General features: G+C 39.7%; 1 protein-coding gene across 1 annotated transcript in view; it reads left to right on the top strand.

Annotated features, from left to right (window-relative positions):
* Positions 1–18,046, top strand: part of PPM1H (protein phosphatase, Mg2+/Mn2+ dependent 1H) — a 127,654-nt gene that overhangs the window by 77,553 nt on the left and 32,055 nt on the right. The window contains exons 5-6 of the mRNA XM_066319098.1: positions 8,163–8,247; positions 15,340–15,458. Coding sequence (XP_066175195.1) covers positions 8,163–8,247; positions 15,340–15,458 — 204 coding nt within the window. The remainder of the gene's footprint in view (positions 1–8,162; positions 8,248–15,339; positions 15,459–18,046) is intronic.

Below are 18,046 nucleotides of genomic sequence, written 5' to 3'. Positions count from 1 at the left end.
TCTTTTTGTCTATGGTAAGACAGTGAAGGGCAGAGAGATAAAAAAAATCCTTGCTACTTCCACCTTACATGGACAGCCATATTCCAGCCATATTACTGGCAAAATAAACACTTACTTGCACAGCAATGCCTTCATCCACTAAGCCCAGGTTTAGTTGCCATAGTAACTTGTCTTGGAGATGAATGTGATATCCTGGACAGCAGGGAAAAAGACTTTGATTCCTCAGATATCAGTCCTGAGGCTCAGAGCTGGTCACAGAGATGTGACTGCATTTCTTTGTTCATTTCCCTGGCATGGCCTGAGTAATAGGTGGAACGTTGTTCAGCTGTGTTACAGAAATGTGGTGGTCTGTCATCATTGCAGCCTTGTACTTAGCTGTGTTCAAATGAAGAGTACACTGAAATCATCAGGGCAAAAGGAATGCTAAGAGAGCAGTAAATCTCCAACCCAAGGGTACTGGAACCAACAGTGGGCAGTTTTTGTGTGCTAGTGTCACTGTAAACTGGCTTTTAATAGCTTTCTAGCTGCCAGCTGAAGCCCTTTCTGAAAGATTGATGTGTTGAGATATAAACCAGCAAAGTACACCCAATTAATTACACAGCATTTTAGCTTAGTTTATTCACCTTTGGGTTAGTACTAGTGGAGCTGGAGTAGACATTACTTAGAAATGTGTAGGTAAACTTATAAAATCACTAGTGGTTCAATAGCAAAAGCTACTTTCCTGATTAGTTAAACAAGAACATTGCATACAGATAGCCAGTGCCATCACATTATTGGGGGGTGGGCATAGCAAAAAAATATATAATTTGCCCTAAAATAAAATACCATTAATAAAGCCAACTGCTAATATTAGCTTCATAATTAGATTTCATCAGCCAAGCAACACACTTGAGGACCTAAACAAGAGCAGGGAATTCGCTCACAGTAGAGTCTCATGGGAATGGAGCTGCAGCCCACTGAAGAGGCAATGACAACTAGAAGTATACTGCTCCAGAGGTCAAAAATGATGGGGCAACGTGTCTTCTCCAAGCAGTCTCCTCTGTGGGCAGCCCTCAAGCTCAGCATTACATTTAACTTAGAACTGTACAGGAGTGATGCAGAAACAACTGAAGTAATATAGTTCCATTTTTGGTGACAGCCAGGTGCTTCTCATGGTTAGATGCAATATATAGGGTAGAGGGTGACTGCCAGCAATAGAAAATCCTTTTTACTGATGCTTTCTATGTTAGTGAATACATGAGAAATACATGAGATGGAATACCAGATCAGTTCTAAAAATTCTGATTTCTGTTATTTTTGGTGGCAGTAAGGAAAATCGTGACTGGCACAGGTGCTGTTGAACATGAGAAGTAAGCCCTTCCATGGAAATCTGTGTTATTCTGCTTAAAGAAAGTTTCTATTTGCCTATTTGTGATCCTTTATTAAAAATAATACAATTAATTCAGTAAAATCAGACCACCAGAATAGTGGCTTTAGAGTACTTCAGCAGCTTTATTGTGCCCAGAGGCCTTCTCCAAAGGAATCACTAAATAAGCACTAAAAATATAAATATGAATGAGTCAGGTAATTGGAAACAGCATAGAGCTCTACATGTGTGTGCACAGGAACAGCTCATGTGCTGGCAGGTGCCTCTGAAAGACAACTTTTCAGGTGGGCTTGCAGGAACTAGATTTCATAATTTCTTTCTCTGCTTCTTTTCAAGGATGGGAGGAGGTTTTCATCTTGCCACAGGAGAGGTATAACATGCTTGGCTGCATGCTGTGGCAAAGACATGAAGAAAGGACCCTGAATGAAATTGTTGGGAATGCCCAGTCAGTGTCCTAGTGGAGCAGGGGCTGCCCTTGGCAGTTGTGCTGCTGAGATACTAACCCTTGGAGCAGCTGGGATGGCTGGCAGTCTGCAAAAAGCCTTAGCAGAAGTTTGGGAGTGATCTTCATTGTTCTGGCAGGAAACGCCAGAGCACACTCCTGTAGGAAATTACTTTTGCAATACTTCAGCAAGGCAAGTTTTCACACTTTTTATTGGTTTGAGGGAACTGAAGTGCCCCCAAGTGATGAATGAAAGTGTCTGAGCAGGCTGCTGTAACCCACAAGGTAACACGAAGCTACATTGTCACAGGAAGAGCCACAAGCAGGGAGAGTCTGCTCCGGCTTAGCATTGGCTGTGTTCAGCTGAAAGAAAAATGATTCAGTGTTTCTATCCTGTCACAACGTTTCTGCTAACAGGCTCATGTTTGTGCTGAAAAATACTAAGAAATCAGGGTGGCACGACTGTTGAGTGGCAGTAAATGGAAAATGAGGACAGAGACAGTTTTCACTGGCTCTACTCCTTCCCTGGTTTGTTGCTTGTTTTCTTCTTGAAAGTGATGAAATAAGAGTTGGGGCCTTATCTTAGGTATTACAGGTGGGAGGCAGAGAAGGTGTTTTTTCTGTTGGTGTTGCTGAGGGTTGTTGCTCCCACCTGAGTTATGGTGATGGATATGTCATCACTGGAAACTGGTTTAATGCCAGCTAAATGTTATATAATAGTCTGTTTCACTATCCTCAGCCTGCCTTAATTAATGAAATTAAGGAAATAATTTAAAGGCTTTGCACTGTAGTTCTACATAGTTAGTGAATACATGGGATGGAATATGAGATCAGTTCCATACTTACTGCAGCCACAGTTGTATATATACCTGGTTTCTAAAGAAATGTTGAGAAATGGGTGTGCATGGGACTACGTGAGTGTAATTCAGTTTGAAGAAGTAAAACTGAGGTGCCAGTGCTGAATGTATTAAAAGTCATCAGTAATCGTGATGGTAACAAGTTCCAGTACTTCATTTAAAGAAGTGAAAAACTTTCCTCATTTTGATTGTTTTATCGTTGTTATCTTTCACTTCTTAGCAATTAACAAAAGGTAAAGAAATGAAAAAAGCACAACTGGTTTGAAGCTTACCAGCCATTAGCATTGATCTTCCCTGGATTGTTTAAATATATGCATTTAGTTTTTAAAATAAACAAGTACCCATATAGACTGATTCAATAGTTCTAGGATTTACTTTCTTTTTTCCACAGCTATCTTGTGACACACCTAATTAAAATCTACTGCTTAATTCCCCTTTGAATATAATAAACCCCTGCCTTATTCTTTCTGTCAGTTTAATCCCTCTTTCTTTTTCATTGACACATATCTAATACCTTTGCAGACAGGCCAAACACTTCTGCTTCATCTGTACTGAATCCACATGCTTAACACCTTTTGACAAAATGGATACAGCCTCCCTGTGGCTTGGAATTGATATCAACTGTCAAAAAGGGTTTTCTGAATGGTCTTTCTCTGTCACCTTTACCAGATTTTTATCCTGTGTTGTAGAAATGTGCAGTTTAATGTTGCGTTTCAAATCATTTTTGGCTGAAAAGTGTGTAATGGAATCAAGGTATCCCCTGAATACTCCTAACAGTTGGAGATGTCTCTTTGTTTTGAACACTGGAATCCCAGTAGACCTGTGACAGCAGTGGAATTACACTTTTGACCTTGTTCACTAAAGTGTTGCTTTCTCTGGATGATTAAATGAGACTAACCAACAAGAGCTTCCTCTAAAATGTATGAGTTTCCTCTATTTGTTTCTCATAAGAAACAGAAAGGATGCTGTGCAATTCTCAACTGATTGTGTTTTCCACAAAAGAGAAAACAAACAAAGCCAAAACCCTGCTTGATTCAAGGAGAGGTGGTAGTTGTTAGGCATATTAAAAATGCAAAAGCAGTTGATATATCAATATTTTCCTTAAGCCAGTGTTGTTGCTACATCCTGAGCATCACAGCAGCAGTACAACACACTGACAGATTTTTATCCTTTTGTTGCTTCACTCTCTGTGTATTTTTAGAGTGAATATATACTAAGGCACCAAATACAATTTCTAAGTATTGAATCTGAATGTAGAAAATAACCATATACTTAATGTTCTGTGCGAATGTAGCTGATCATTATGGACTGCACATATCAATATCATATCAATCCAAAAGATAAATACACTATTTTCTGCAGATGCACATGCAGCCTTTGAAGCTCCTGGTGTTTCTTTTCATTTATATGTGACCGAGCAGACATAGCCAGCTGTAGGATTTGCTGTGAATGCTGGTCCTGCCTTGTGCATTAAGTCACTGCACATCTCTTGCTCCCCATTTACTTTTTCAGGGCGTGGCTTTTCTGGATCAGAAGAACTCAAGAGGACAGAAAAGACACAAAATCAGATTCTTGTTTCTTCAGTTTTAGGCTACTTCAGCTGTGTTTTGGGGAATTTTTTCTCCAATATATTCCTGTTTACTGTGAAGTGCAATGGCAGGTACAATCCTGTAGTTCCTGTGGGTGAGGAGTTAGGGTTCAGTAGAGAGGAAAAGACTCAGGGAAATCTAGTTTGTTTTTAGAAGAGATCAGCATAAGTGACTTCCTGGCCTCTGTGGCCTCAAGACTTCAGAGCCTTTTCTTGCGGTAGACAATGCTGTGTGGAGAGGGCATCAGAGCATGGAGGGCAATGCACTGAGGAGGCTGCAGATCTGTGACTCCCAGTTTCCAATCCTGCCAAAACAAGCTTTTGTTTTTTTTTATTACTAATTCATTGGTGATATAAATTAATGATTGGTATGGGTCTGAAGCAACCTTGTCATCAGAGAATATTTGGTTAGTGTTGACATACTTGTTCTCTGCAAACATGAATCATCCATCTGCCTTTGGCAGGCTCACCCTGTGGCTCTGCTATAATGTGTTTCACCAGTGTGGTGGAAATTAAAATGTCACTATTAAACATGGCAGAATCAGATGCTCTCTGGGCACTGCATCTATTCAAGGAGTTCTTGCTTCCTATGTAGTTATTTTTGACAATTTAATAGGACAGCTGTATTCCGGCATAAATGAATATGTGCATATATCCTCAGTACATGGGGAGTTAAATGCTTCCAGAACACTATTTCCTTGCATACATGCATGTTTCATGCATGGCAGAAGCAGTAATGCTCATGTAATACCATGTTGCTGCTTAGTCCATTAGGAAGTGTAAAGTCAAAATTAATTGTCCTGCAGGACTGTATAGAGTGGGTCTCTAAAAGCAGTTGCTGGAGCTGTTTGCAGCTGCTACATCAGCCAGGCTCCCTTCATGTGAGCAGTTATTGACTCTGGGCTATTGAATTCAGGGCTCTGGAGGTTGCTCGGTGGAAAAAGCCTTCAGTTGCTGCTTGGCAGCTCCGTCACTGCAAGGTCATGGAAAGGGCACTTCAGTCTCTAAACCAAATTAGGGCCTTTTTCGGCACCTTTTCAATCACAGGGGGCAATCCCCCTCAGCAGGGTGGCTCACAGGCCAGGCTTTTGCACCCAGCCCCCTCAGTGAGACAGCCGACAAATGTGTCCCCTTTTGTCACTTGGGCCATCAAGAAATGCTCTTTGCTGCCGTGAAACATCTAAGCAGTTAGTGCTGAAAGGTAAAGAGCCCAGGACGGGCTTATTAGCTCACCATAGCTGAATTTGGACCAGTGCCTTGTTACATGTATGTCTGTGTCCCTCCCTTTGCTCATATCTAGAGCTGTCTCATTCCTCAGATCAAATCCTTTGACTCTTATGAACAGCTGTAACTTGCAAGTTGAATAAAGTCCAACTGCTGAAAACATTAATGAAAAACATAAAACTCTCTTTTACCAGGTATCAACAGTATTGCTTTAGTTCCTCCCCCTCTGAAGATTTATGTGTGTGTGTGCTAGGTTGTTCTTTTCATCCCAGGTGGCTGCCAATTCTGGTGAAAATAAGTTGAGCTATGAAAGGTTGACCCACTCGCCTTTGAATTGCTTTTTATGCGATGTGAGTCCCTCAGGGCCCAGTTCTACCCACAGTGAGAATGACAACTATCAAAATATATAGGAAGTATGTCAATGTGCACAAAGAAAAAAGTGAACCCCAATGTACACAAAGAAAAAGGTGACTGGTTTGAGTGGTCTTTAAAATATGGATTTCCTGTGAAATGGTGATTATAGGGGAAGCAAAGAATAATTAGAAAATTAGCCTGATGTGCTAGCAGTTATATCAATGTGTGGTTTTATATGAGCTCTTTTAGACAAGCAAAAGATCAGAAAATCCCTTATGACTCACTTAAACTAGTGTGTAAAATTTGGTTAGTGTCTGATTAGCTCCTTTGATCAGTCTGGTCTAGACTGTTGCCAGAGTATATACTCCATAGTAAATCCACAGACCCCTTAAGGGGAAGCCTACTCAAGTGAACCAAATAACATATTAAAAAGTTATATAAAATGTTCACTGTCTGAGTAAATTAATCTGGTTCAAAGCTGAATACCTTAGGAACTGCAAAAATAAGTGTTGTTGCAGAAGAGAGGTGGTAGAGTTCTTAATTCATATTTAAATTACTGTCTCAGAAATGTGAAAGAAAAATTTTCAGCAAACTTTTATTTTTTTAGTTGGATAGGCATTTTTGTAAGCCTATAGTCAGATTCCCTAAAGGAGAAAAAAAGTCTGTCAAAAATTATGCACAATTTTTTTTAGGAAATTAAAGATTTGCAACTACCATGTCTGTCTCAAGTACACAATATTTTTTTTAATTGTGGGCCAGTGGGAACCTTCCCGTTTGTAGGCTGCACTCTTGCCACCTCTAATGTCTACACAGGATTCTTTTACACAAGTGCCAGAAGTCCAAGAGCAGTAAATTTGTTACATTTCAAAGCAAGGCAGTTTTCCCTTCATTGCCAGAGCTTCTTCACACATCTACCACTGTCATACATCATCCTGAACTTATCTGGTCTTTGCCACATGAATCTCAGAAATGTGAACAGTTCATTTACTCATAGATAATGCTGCTGCCTTTTGTGTACTAGCTATAGTAGGTGACCATTTGGAGGCAATTTTAGTCTAATGACCAATCCAAAGACTTGGAAATCTGTCCAGTGCCACTAATTTTAGAAATTCAGGTTTGTACTTGAGTTGGTTTTCTCAAGATGCCTGTGTTTTGAATTTAAAAGTCTTAAGTTTTCAGTCTTTGTGTGCCTGCTGTATTTGTTGGTTGCATTACAATGCCATCAGAACACCAGGCACAGAGGCAATGACAGCAAATCGATGGAATTATCAAGGGAAGTAAGCTAGCTCATAAATAGGACATAAGTGGTGTGAAAATATCACAGAAATGGGACCATTTAAAACATAGAGAAGCTAGAATCCAAGTGGCAAATACTTTTTAGCTAGACCAAATTCAAGAGGAGAGCTGGTACATTGCTGTTATCCAAACACTGAATTTATCTACTGATGGCTGAGAAACAGTTCCACAACAAGCATTAAAGTCTTTGGCATGATACATAGTTTGTTAGATGTGCTAGGCATTGCACTGCTTACAGAGAGATAAATAATGGAAAAATAAAGAGACTTAGTTCTGTGAATTCATGATTGTAGAATGCAGTAGAAATATTGGGTAAATCCTTCCCTCCTGTGACTTGTCTTCCAGCCAGTGGCATTACTTCAGGGAAAGATTGGACCATATTTTGTGTGCAGCATCTCAGATTGTTAAGAGGCAACAGGCATGTGCTTGAGAAATTTTTCTCTCTGCCATTTGCAGAAATGTGTATGAAATCTCCTGGCTAATCTACGGTCATTCCGTTACCTGCCATCTTTCAGCAGGTAACTAGTTAAATTTGTGTTAAATAGGATTTGCTTTGCTATTTCCATTTACTGTTGGAGTAGAAATGTTCTGACATGATATATGACCAATTAATAGTTAGAAAGTGCTTGGCTGAATCATTTGAAGCCAGTAGTTTAGACCATGTCAGCCACAACTGGTATTAAAAACTGCTAAGAGTTGTTCTACAATCAGTGATTCTGCAGCATCTCCTCTGGGTGTCTGCATTTCACTTAATAAAGGTGGTCCTGTAGACATCAATTGAAGTAACTCTTCCCTTTGTTACTCGGATGTTTTTGTGAGCTCTAAATAGAACTTGGTTTATACAAGTATACTTTGTTGGCCAGCCTAAAGGATGCAGGGCAGGAATTATCTTGTTCTGCTGACCACCTCAGTAGAAAAGAAATGGCTTTATTTGACTGTGATTCTGAAGAGAGTAAGAGTGTGACTACCTAGTGGTTTTCTGAGGGTTTTAAACTTTTTTTTTTCTGTCCTGATGATGTTTTATTACTTTTACAGAGCTATAATAATCCGAAATGGTGAAGTCATTCCAATGTCTTCAGAATTCACTCCGGAGACTGAACGCCAACGACTTCAGTACCTGGTAAGAGACCTGAGACCAAATCAGTGCTGCTCATGACAAGCATTGCCCAGTAATATCAAAGGCTCAGAGAAATGCTGCTGAGTTACTGTGGCTCAGTGAAGGATGATGTGTTCACTGAACACCAGTGACTGATCATGCATGTCTCTAAACCATCAGCAAATGTGGAGAAAACTCTGGTGGTGCAAATCTCAATGAAAGGAGTATTACCTCTTCAGCAAAGGCCATCAATTAGCATGGCTGTGCTAGTGTACATTTTTCAGCTGCAGACCCTTCAGCAGCGCACTGATGTTGGCTTTTGAGAGCTTAGACGTAGAGCTACTCAGCCACAGATGTATTTCAATCTATCCTAGTGCTTACTATATGACAGTATAAAATACCACAGACTGCTCTTTGTTTGTATTTGAGTGACATTGCAGAGTTTGATTAATTTACTCTAGCAGTATTCTAGTAGTATCTCCCATCAGGAGAAAGATATCCAGCTTAGAGGTGATCTCAGTGAACATTAGTAGCTGCAGCATAGGATGGGTGATCAAAGATTAGTTTTATTTACTGTAGCATCACCTATAAAGCTGGGACAAGATGACAAGCTAAGGGACACAGGGAATGCTTTATAGACCAAGCTGTGTTGGCTGATAAGCTGGCAGAGTAATAAAAGTCTAAATGTATGGTGTTATTTTTCATACAAACCATCCCGTTACTTTTTAAGGTTTTCATCAATGGACAGATCAGTTGGTTGAAGTTGATTAAGTTGTCAAAATGTTGTTCCTAACGTTTGGGTGAGAGATTTCCTTTGTGCTTCTTCTGTTCTCCTGCTTTTTCCTTTTAGAAATCTAAGCTTCAGCCAAGGCAGGCTTGCTCTTAGCCTTGCCTGACTCAAGGTGGACAGGACAAGGTTAGTGGTGTTCCTAGGTCTTAAGGTGTCTTCTGTTTTCAGCCTGAACCAAGCACCATGGTTTGAAACTAGACAAAATGCCAGTGTTTGAAAGGTGGTGGTGGGAGGTTTTAAAGAAAAAATTGTGTTTCCTCAATTGTCACATTTAATTTCAGTCGGATTCATTGGCTTGAAGCTGAAAATTTCAGAGATAATACTCCTTCGGGACTATTCATATTCAGAGAACCAAATGGAAAAGAAGCCTAATAAATATTCACAATTCAGTTACATTTAAAATAATTTGTTTGCCTCTAAAATAAAAGGGATCTTTAGCATCTAGGGAGTCTGCTACTTCTGTAGGAAATATGAGATAAAACATTGCCTACAAGGGTTTTTTTTCTTTTTTGATGTCCTTTCTGGCTTAAATTTGAAACCAGTAGCTGATCTGAAAAGCATTTCTGCTGTTTCCTGTGGAAAATTCCTTTACCTTCGTCTATTTTAATTCTGTATGTAACAAATATGCCAGGTCTATGTGTATCATGTTTAAAGAGAATACATGCAAGACAGCAAGAGTGTGAAACAAAATTACAGATCATTTCAAACACAACATTCCCTAAGTAAGATTTTTACTCTTCTGTTTGAAAAAAAAAGAAAAAATGACCCCAAATTTCTTGCAAGGTTGGCATAAGCATTACACTCCAAAGTTTGCATCTGTCCTGCTAAGTAGATCCCAAATAATTCCTCTTACTCACTTGTCTGTCCCCAGGCTCTACTATTAGTCTATTCTACCATCAACATCTCTGATCTGTTGTTCTGTCTGGAAGTTAATTACTTTTAGTCTATTTTCTTATTTGCAGTTATTTCTTTGTTTCAAATATGTTGCACTGCTCTCCCTGAACGAAAGGAAGAAAACCCCTTAATCACTTTTGCATTAATATTTGACTTGGTAATCGCAGAAATACTGTTCACTCTAAGGAAGTCACTGTACAAGCAAAGGGGGGTATGGATTTATAGCCTGCAGGCTGTTCCCCATGCAGCAGACACTGTTGATCAGTCAGGATGAAGGAGCTTCCCTCTGCCTTTGGTGTCTGTTGATTGCTTCAGTCACACAGGATGGTCTTGTAGGCCTTTTTTTTCTGAGCCTAATTTCTCTGTGGAAAGAAATCCATGGGGTAATGAGTTCTTTGGGTCATGTGAGTATCTTTATATGAAGTCCTCCAGTCTAGTCTTAGACAAAACTGTGCTTCAGCTAGTAGTGATTGAGTAACTGAGAGGGGAGGGAAACAAATGTTTTCCCTGTCTTGGCAGGTTTATTGCTGGACATGCAAGAATGGCCTTGGCAGTAGATCCCTGGCATGGAAACCTGAAAATAACAAGTTGACTATCCAGCCGCCCTGACTTTGAAGCAGCTCTGAGCCTGATCGTCACTCCATAGGAGGGCACTGGGGGGAGGGGGGGGGGGGGTTAGTATCTAGCTGCAGACTTCAGGCAAGCTGTATGGCAGAGACAGACTTCTGTGTCAGGCAGCTTGTGAGAGTATTGCAGAAGGCAATCAATCCTTCAGTCAGAGAGCACTTCTTAATATGTAAAGAGTGAAGTCTTTGCACCACTATTCCCTTGGCCCTTCAGCTTCTGTAGAGGTTCAGTGTGCCATGTTGCTTCCCTTCAACTGCCTCCTTTTCTTCTGAATTTCTGTGTCTCTTGTTTTTCGCACTGTAGCAGGAGAGCCCCACACAGCGCTTGGGAAAAGTGCTGACTTCCCATATCAGTGTATCTTGAAGGAAAAAAAAATCCAGTATTTACTGGGACCTGCTCTGGAACATTCAGCAGTTGTGCAGGCAGTGACACCCAGAAGCAATTTTTCTTTCATCTTCTGAGGAGACTGTTAATTTCAGTCATGATAGTGTAAATTGCAACAGTAAATAGGATAGATTTTGTTCCCTATTCCCTTGGAAAATGTGTTTTAAATGAATGGTGAATTGAGCATACTGCAGATGGATGTATTTCTATTAGTTACTGAAGTTGCAGTTTCAAGATGTTGTGAGGTCAATCAACGTGATGTTTGTAGCGTCTTCATGTGTGCACCAAACAGCCCCACAAAAGTACACCAGAAATGGTGCACCACTGCTGCCAGTGCAGGTGTCCCTGCTTGTAGAGACTGGGTGGCCACCATTGCAGTGACCATGGGTGCCATCTGTGTTTGCCACCATTCAAGCAAAGGTTCATGAGCCCAGAGGTCATGGGCTCAAAGGGGATCTATTCTTATTTTGCTGCTTGGGTGAGGATAAAAGTGACACTAACTCACCTGCTGAAGGATGCCTGCAGAACTTGAGCCTGAAGAGGAAATGCACCTAGATCTCCTAAATGTCCAGTCAGCACTTTGATTATAAGTCAGTCAAGATGTAATTCTCTTACAGGTTTTGGCTCCTTGTATCACCCAGCATAAGATTGCTTCAGCCATCTGACACAGTGGATGATGCTGTGGTAAAAGAGATGTATGGTTCCATGGAAGGGGTCCTGGCCTTTCACAAGATGAGAGACCAATCAAGAGATGGATTTGACTTCTAGTGCTCTCCTTCCTTTTACCACCACATCCTTTACTTTTAATCTCTCTGTAGTTTAAATGTGTCCCTATGATAATGGCTGAGTCATTTCCAAAACTTCTGGAAGTGTTGGGCTGTGCATGCTCATATAGTAGAATATTCTTTTGGAGAAAAGGGCACAGTATGATTAAAGTATAGACTTGTAAGATATAGTTGGTGTAGGGGAAAGCAGCAAATCTGAAAAATAGCACAGGATGCTGAGAAACCACTAGTGCCAGCGACTTTCCAGTGCAGTGCCTACTGAAGGAGCTGGAAAAGGCAGTGGCAGGCCTTACTGAGATACAGATGAGATATACGCAGTGTTTCCTGCCTCCTAATTAACTGGCATGCGAGTGTGTAAGTCTAGGTTTATCTTAATTTCATGTTTGCTTTTCTAATCACCAGGAAGCACAGCAGGAAGTAAATGCCATTTTAAACAACCATGACTAATACTTCTTTGACTGAACTCCATTTTAAACAACTAATTTTGTAGGCAAAACATCCAGCCACAAAATACACCATAAAATGGGAGAGTACCAAAAACATACAATGCAGACTATGCCAGATTTATGCCAAAAAGCTCTAACAGCCTCTGAAAGAGAAAATATGAAAAATGTTCCAGTTCCGTAACACAGAATAACAGTGTGGTCTGAAAATACCTTGTAAGGATATAGGAAGTGTTTGATAGCCACACTATTTGTTAAATTTCAAGTTCTCTGAGTGATGTTTCTGATCTGAGGTTCTTGCAAATCGAGACTAAACAAATTTTAAAAATGGAAAATACGTTGTGTCATCACAGATGAAATTCTGGGAGTCAATTCACTTGCCTTTTTTTTTGTTTGTTTGTTAGATCACTTGAGGAGATTTCACAGTTCTGCTTGTATATCTGTCTGAAAGATCTGTAGATTTTTAAACTGTTGCTTTTTTTTATTTTTTGGTTCTGCTGCCCAGCATGGTTTTGTTGAGGTGGGGAGAAGAGTCCTTCCTGCCTTGTACGTGGAGAACAGTTCTCAACAAACCCAACTGAAAGTTGCATCTGAGTTTTATTATAGAACATTCTTCTTTCTGTAGCATTGCCAGTGAAGCATCAAAAATAACTGTTTAAAAAATGGTAAAAAAATATGGAAAATTAAAATATAAAGCAAGACACAATGAAAATCCCCATTTCTTCACATAAGAATTCAGGTCACAGACACCAGAAACTTCCAAATTGCTCTTTTCCCTCTGTTTCACTGACGCCAAAAATATTAGAATCAAGTTAAGATCTCTGGATTGTAAATCAAGCATTGAGGGTTGGCTGCGGAAGAGAAGTCTTATTTGAACATTAGCAGTCCACGGTAACTGTGCCAGCTTTATTAATCTTATTTCAGTTATAACCTCAGACTTTCCATCTGAGTAAATCTTTATGCAGTGCGGTCTCTCCTGATTGCTTTACCTTTTCTATAAAGGAAATTCTTGTTTGTAAGTGAAAAACTGCTAAAAGCCTGTAATGTCTTTCTTTTGGACCTCTTATTCCGACTGATAATCTCACAATCTCAAGGTTAGATAACTTTATTTTGATACTAGGTGTGATTTTTTTTTCTTTAAGTATGACCTTGTTTTGTAGGCAGGTGATAGTATTTAGCTGGTAGTGGTTTGTAATGTTTTGATCAAGATAAGCTGTGCATTTTTAGAAGTGAACTGAATTGCACTTTCAGTGCAGACTGACTTAATTGTTTACGGTATCATAGACTAGGAAAAAAAAATTTAAAATACCAAAGCAATACAGCTCTTTGTTATCATACAAAGAAAAAATATTGTTCATATGTTGCGATACATCAAATCATTAGGAATTTTCTGTCTTTTTCAAAACTGCAATGAAAATAAATAAAATGAAAAGCTTACTTGTACTTTTAAATGAAGAAGTTCCAGAGTTATGGAAGTATAAAAAAGCTTCATCAGGACTAATACTCCTGAACCTCTCAAAACTGACTAGTTCTTCTCAACCATTTCTGTAATGAGGAGAGGAATCCAATTAGTGGACCCTTGTCAACAGTATTTGGGTGGAGAAGGGGACCTTGGCTGACTGTAGACAAAAATGTAATTCCCTTAACTGTACGCAGAGAGAATTTGATGGAGTTCCTGTTCCAGGAAGGGATCGTGATGTCAAGATCACTTACATGCTTGAAAACCACCTCTTGAAAGCAGAATCCAATCTTGCTGGCTGCGCACAACAACCTTCCTTAGTCCTGTTCCAGCCAAGCTTGAGGTGTTTTCTGGAAGGATGTCTGGTGACAGGAACAGGGACAAGCTGATAGAAAGTTAGCGTTGTGATGTGCTGAGCCAGATAGAGCTCCTATTAAATTGAGTGGGAGCAGGCTCAACTGTTAAATGCAGGAAATGTTTTATTGTGAACTATCTGCATGACAGATGCCAGGTAGATCAATAAGGACTTCCAGTGCTTCCTGCTGCTTACCTTTGATGAACACTAGATTTATGACATACACACAAACTAAACCCCAGCTCATTTCATCTCCCTTGATGGCAGCTGCTGCTGAAGATAAGACAGACTTTATTGCCTTAACTGGATAAGGCTGGATAAGGAAAAAGAGTTATCTGCAAGAAGGTTAAGAAATGCAACTTTTTTCAGTTTCCTAGACAATTTGACTGTGTCTTTTATAAGAGCTCACTCATAATGCAGCTTTGAGGAGGAAGAGAGCAAGGCTTGTTTATTTGAGTACTAAAGAAGAAGGAGTGAGATTTATTTCAGAAGCAAGAAATAGAGTACGTTTAGGATTAACCTATCATGTCAAGTGACCTGTGTAAAAATTCCATCCAAAAATTTACACAGTGGACAAAGAGTCTCGCGATGCTCTCAACTATGGTCAGCTTTGGAGGACATGAGCCAGAGGCGCAACTCTGGCAAAGAGGCCTCTCAGCATCTGCAGAGCAGTGCACCAGAAAGGACATAAGAGTGTTTGAACATTAAAACCATGAAAGACCTTAGTTGCAGTTGTGACACAAAACTGTTGCTGCTTTTCTAAAAATCTATTTTGCGTGAAGGATGTAGTTTTTCAAAACCGAGAAAACAAAATGCTCTGTAGCTTGTGTTTATTTGCAGTGTCGTGTGATGGGGTGAATTTTTCTCAAGGTGGTGACAAAGTGTGGTAGCAATGTTGGGTTTTCTGTGTTGTTGGCACAGCTGAACTATTGAGAGTCAAAAAAGTTTGAGCTTCACTGCACACTCACCCCTCCAAGTCTCTCCATGGCTTTGTGTTTGATCATTCTTTTCTCTCTTGCTGACTTACAAAACAGTATGTGTTCTGTTTTACAAAGTTCTGCAGACTCCTTCAAGGTCAATGGATGAAGTTTAGTTTAGAGATTTCAAATCTTGAGGAGCAGGGAGAAGAAATGAAGGATTTTGAAGGCAAGAGGAATGCTCCTTATAAGGCTGGTGCTGGATATCAGGCAGGGACAGAAATGGTGTATGTGTATTGTTTGCTGAAATGGAGCACATCATCTTCCTTATTTAAAAAGGAGGGTAAAGGAGTGGGTGGAAATTGTGTGGGAAGGGACCAGGAAGGGATGGTAATACTACCTCATTAAAAATAGATGATGTCTTGTTTTATGTGGTATCTGTGGTTTGATTTCTGCCCACAGGCTTATATGCAGCCCCACTTGCTGGGAAATGAATTCACACATTTAGAATTTCCACGGAGGGTGCAGCGCAAGGAAGTTGGAAAGAGGATGCTGTACCGTGATTTCAACATGACTGGCTGGTAAGAATTTGTCCTTCTTAGCATGGGGTCAGCCTTCTCCCCCAGCCAATGTCTGCTTTGTACTTGTCTTTGATTAGTGTACACTGCATCAAATATATAAGTGTACCCCTGCATACTAAAAGAAAAGGCATTTCCTTCTTTCAGGTATATCTTTCTTCTAGAAGATAATGTTTTAAATAAGTGGACCTCCCTCCAGAGAGTTCATTTTAATGTGTGAGCACTCCAAGCAGAACGAGCATATAAAGGCAAAGATGTGCCAGGGACTCTTTCTGAAAACTAAACAGTTTTCCTGTCTTGGAACTAACTTTTTATAAATTCTGGATCAGTGGGTCAGACTTTAGTTTTTTAAACAAAGATGTTGGGCCATCATGCCTTCGCATGCTGAGGAAAGCTTGCAGAAGGGAAGAGCTGCCTTCCCTACTTCACTGCAGCTGGCCCTTGGTTTGGATATCCCTTGAGGAATTGTTCTACACATGGGCCCATCTGAACATAACTAGCCTAAAATGAAAAGGCTTGAACGAACAGCATGGATTTCAAGAAATGAAGACAGAAAGAAGGATTTTGGGTTTTTTTTGTTTCTGGCTAAATGTCTTCATTGTTTTTTGTTGATTCAAGAGGCTCCTTGGAGAAGCCCTATTCTTTGCTGTTGTGAGTTCTGTGCATGACCTATAAAGGCAAAAGCCCAATATATGCAAATGGTCTTCATTTCCATGACATCTGTGTTTTACAGTCTGTAGTAAATGACCTTACAGGAAAAAAAAGAACAGAGGAGTTAAAAAGAAAGCCTATTTTAAGTTTAGAAGCTTGGATGCTCACATACAACTACAGCTTTGCATAACTTTTGCTTTGTTCCATGTTTTATGGACCATAAATATAATGATGTTTTAATTGCAGGATAATGATCTAAGTTTAATATAATCTGAAGTGCAGAACATGTAAATCTGAGAATAACCATCATCTGTCATCTTGAACAGCTGCTAGTAGAATATGCAGTTTCACCCTGAGAATGATGATGTCACAATTTAAAAAGGCTCCAGGCATGAGCAAAAGAATAGGAGCAGAATGAGAACATTGGATCAACTGAGGACTTAGACAGCAAAACATTTGGAAGATCATGACACACTCTCCTAATTTCTGCAGAAGGAGGGTTTTTTTGTTAAACTCCCAGATGTCTCTGGAGGCACCAATAAAGAATGGTTTCATGTAGACTTCCAAAAGCTCTTTTTCAAGATGTGACATGCCAGTTGGGACAAAAAACATGTGGAGGAGAGCTACAGAAGTATCATAGGCCAGGAACTTCCTGAAGGCAAGGCAAGAACAGATTTCTGTCATCATGGTTGGAAGGCAAAGAGGGTTTCTTCAGGGAGTTGTTTTGCATTTCCCCAGTTGGTTCCTGGTCTGGAAAGAAAATTAGGTTGGAATGCTGAAGTTGCAGTATTGGCAGGTGACACCACAGCTCTTTTCCTATTAAACAAGAATGACCATGAGGTACTGCAAAGAATTAAGTGATTAATGCAAATGGACATCACAGTGATCAAATTTGGTATTGATAAATACAAAGTAAAACATAAAGGGGAAAAAATAACTATTTATATACACTAGAGGTTCCAAATAAAATGTCAAAAAATTCAGTGGAAGTTTTGCTTATTACAGTATTCTTTCCAGTCCAAAACACAAGCAGAATGTGAAATTCGTACAGCAATGGAACAAATCTTCACTTAACTTTTAAACACAGTTTAAAAGTTAAGTGAATAGATAATTCTGCATATTTGTTTCTACCTCACTTATGAATGTGAATGCACACTTGTGAATGTGCGCAAAGCACTTTACCTTATTACATAGTTAGTACTGTTTGGCATTAGAAAAAGGAACAGAAGTTCTAAATGTGGGATAGTGAGTAAGGTAGAAGAGCTTTGGTAAGTCAAGCTGGCAAATTTGATTCAATGTGTTGCTTTTCAATACTGGTTTGTGAACTCTCTTAGCTCTAGCATATAGCAGGAAGGAGAAGACAGTTATTTTCCGTTTGATTTTTCTGAATTTCCTGAAGTCTAGGACACGCTGATCGAGTTACAGATTCTAATATGGTCAATGCAAAAATTATCACCAGTTCAGTACAAATATGCTTAGCTGTAGGCAGTTCTGGAATAAATGCTTGAACTGTGCCTTGAAAATTCAAGTTTGAATTCCACAGCATTGTCCCAGGAAAAGGTGGCCTGTGCCAAGCAGAAGCATGTGGAAACTGTGATGAGTCTATCTCTCCCTGCTGTTCCTTTTGACTTCTGAATGGAAGTGAAAAATGGGGCCTGCATTTTTGTCCTAGTAAAAGAATTGGAATCTTTCAGCTGCTCCATATTGCTCAACTAGTGCATCAGTTACCTCTTTCTTTGGTTGCCTTGGTACAATAAAAAGACAAGAAACATTTGTGTAAAACAGAGCCCTTCTAAATAAGGATCCATTTCTTTTTGCAAGGTTCTGCCCAAGGTGTTTGTTATCTGTTGAATTGTGTGCAGTGATCCCCTAGGCAGAGGAGAAGCAATCTGTTTTTGTTTGTCTAAAAGTCTGGGTCACTTTGAGTGGTTGTGATTGTG

This window comes from Sylvia atricapilla, chromosome 5, assembly GCF_009819655.1.
Source record: "Sylvia atricapilla isolate bSylAtr1 chromosome 5, bSylAtr1.pri, whole genome shotgun sequence".
Taxonomy (NCBI): Eukaryota; Metazoa; Chordata; class Aves; order Passeriformes; family Sylviidae; genus Sylvia; species Sylvia atricapilla.
This window is presented reverse-complemented; position numbering and strand designations above follow the sequence as displayed.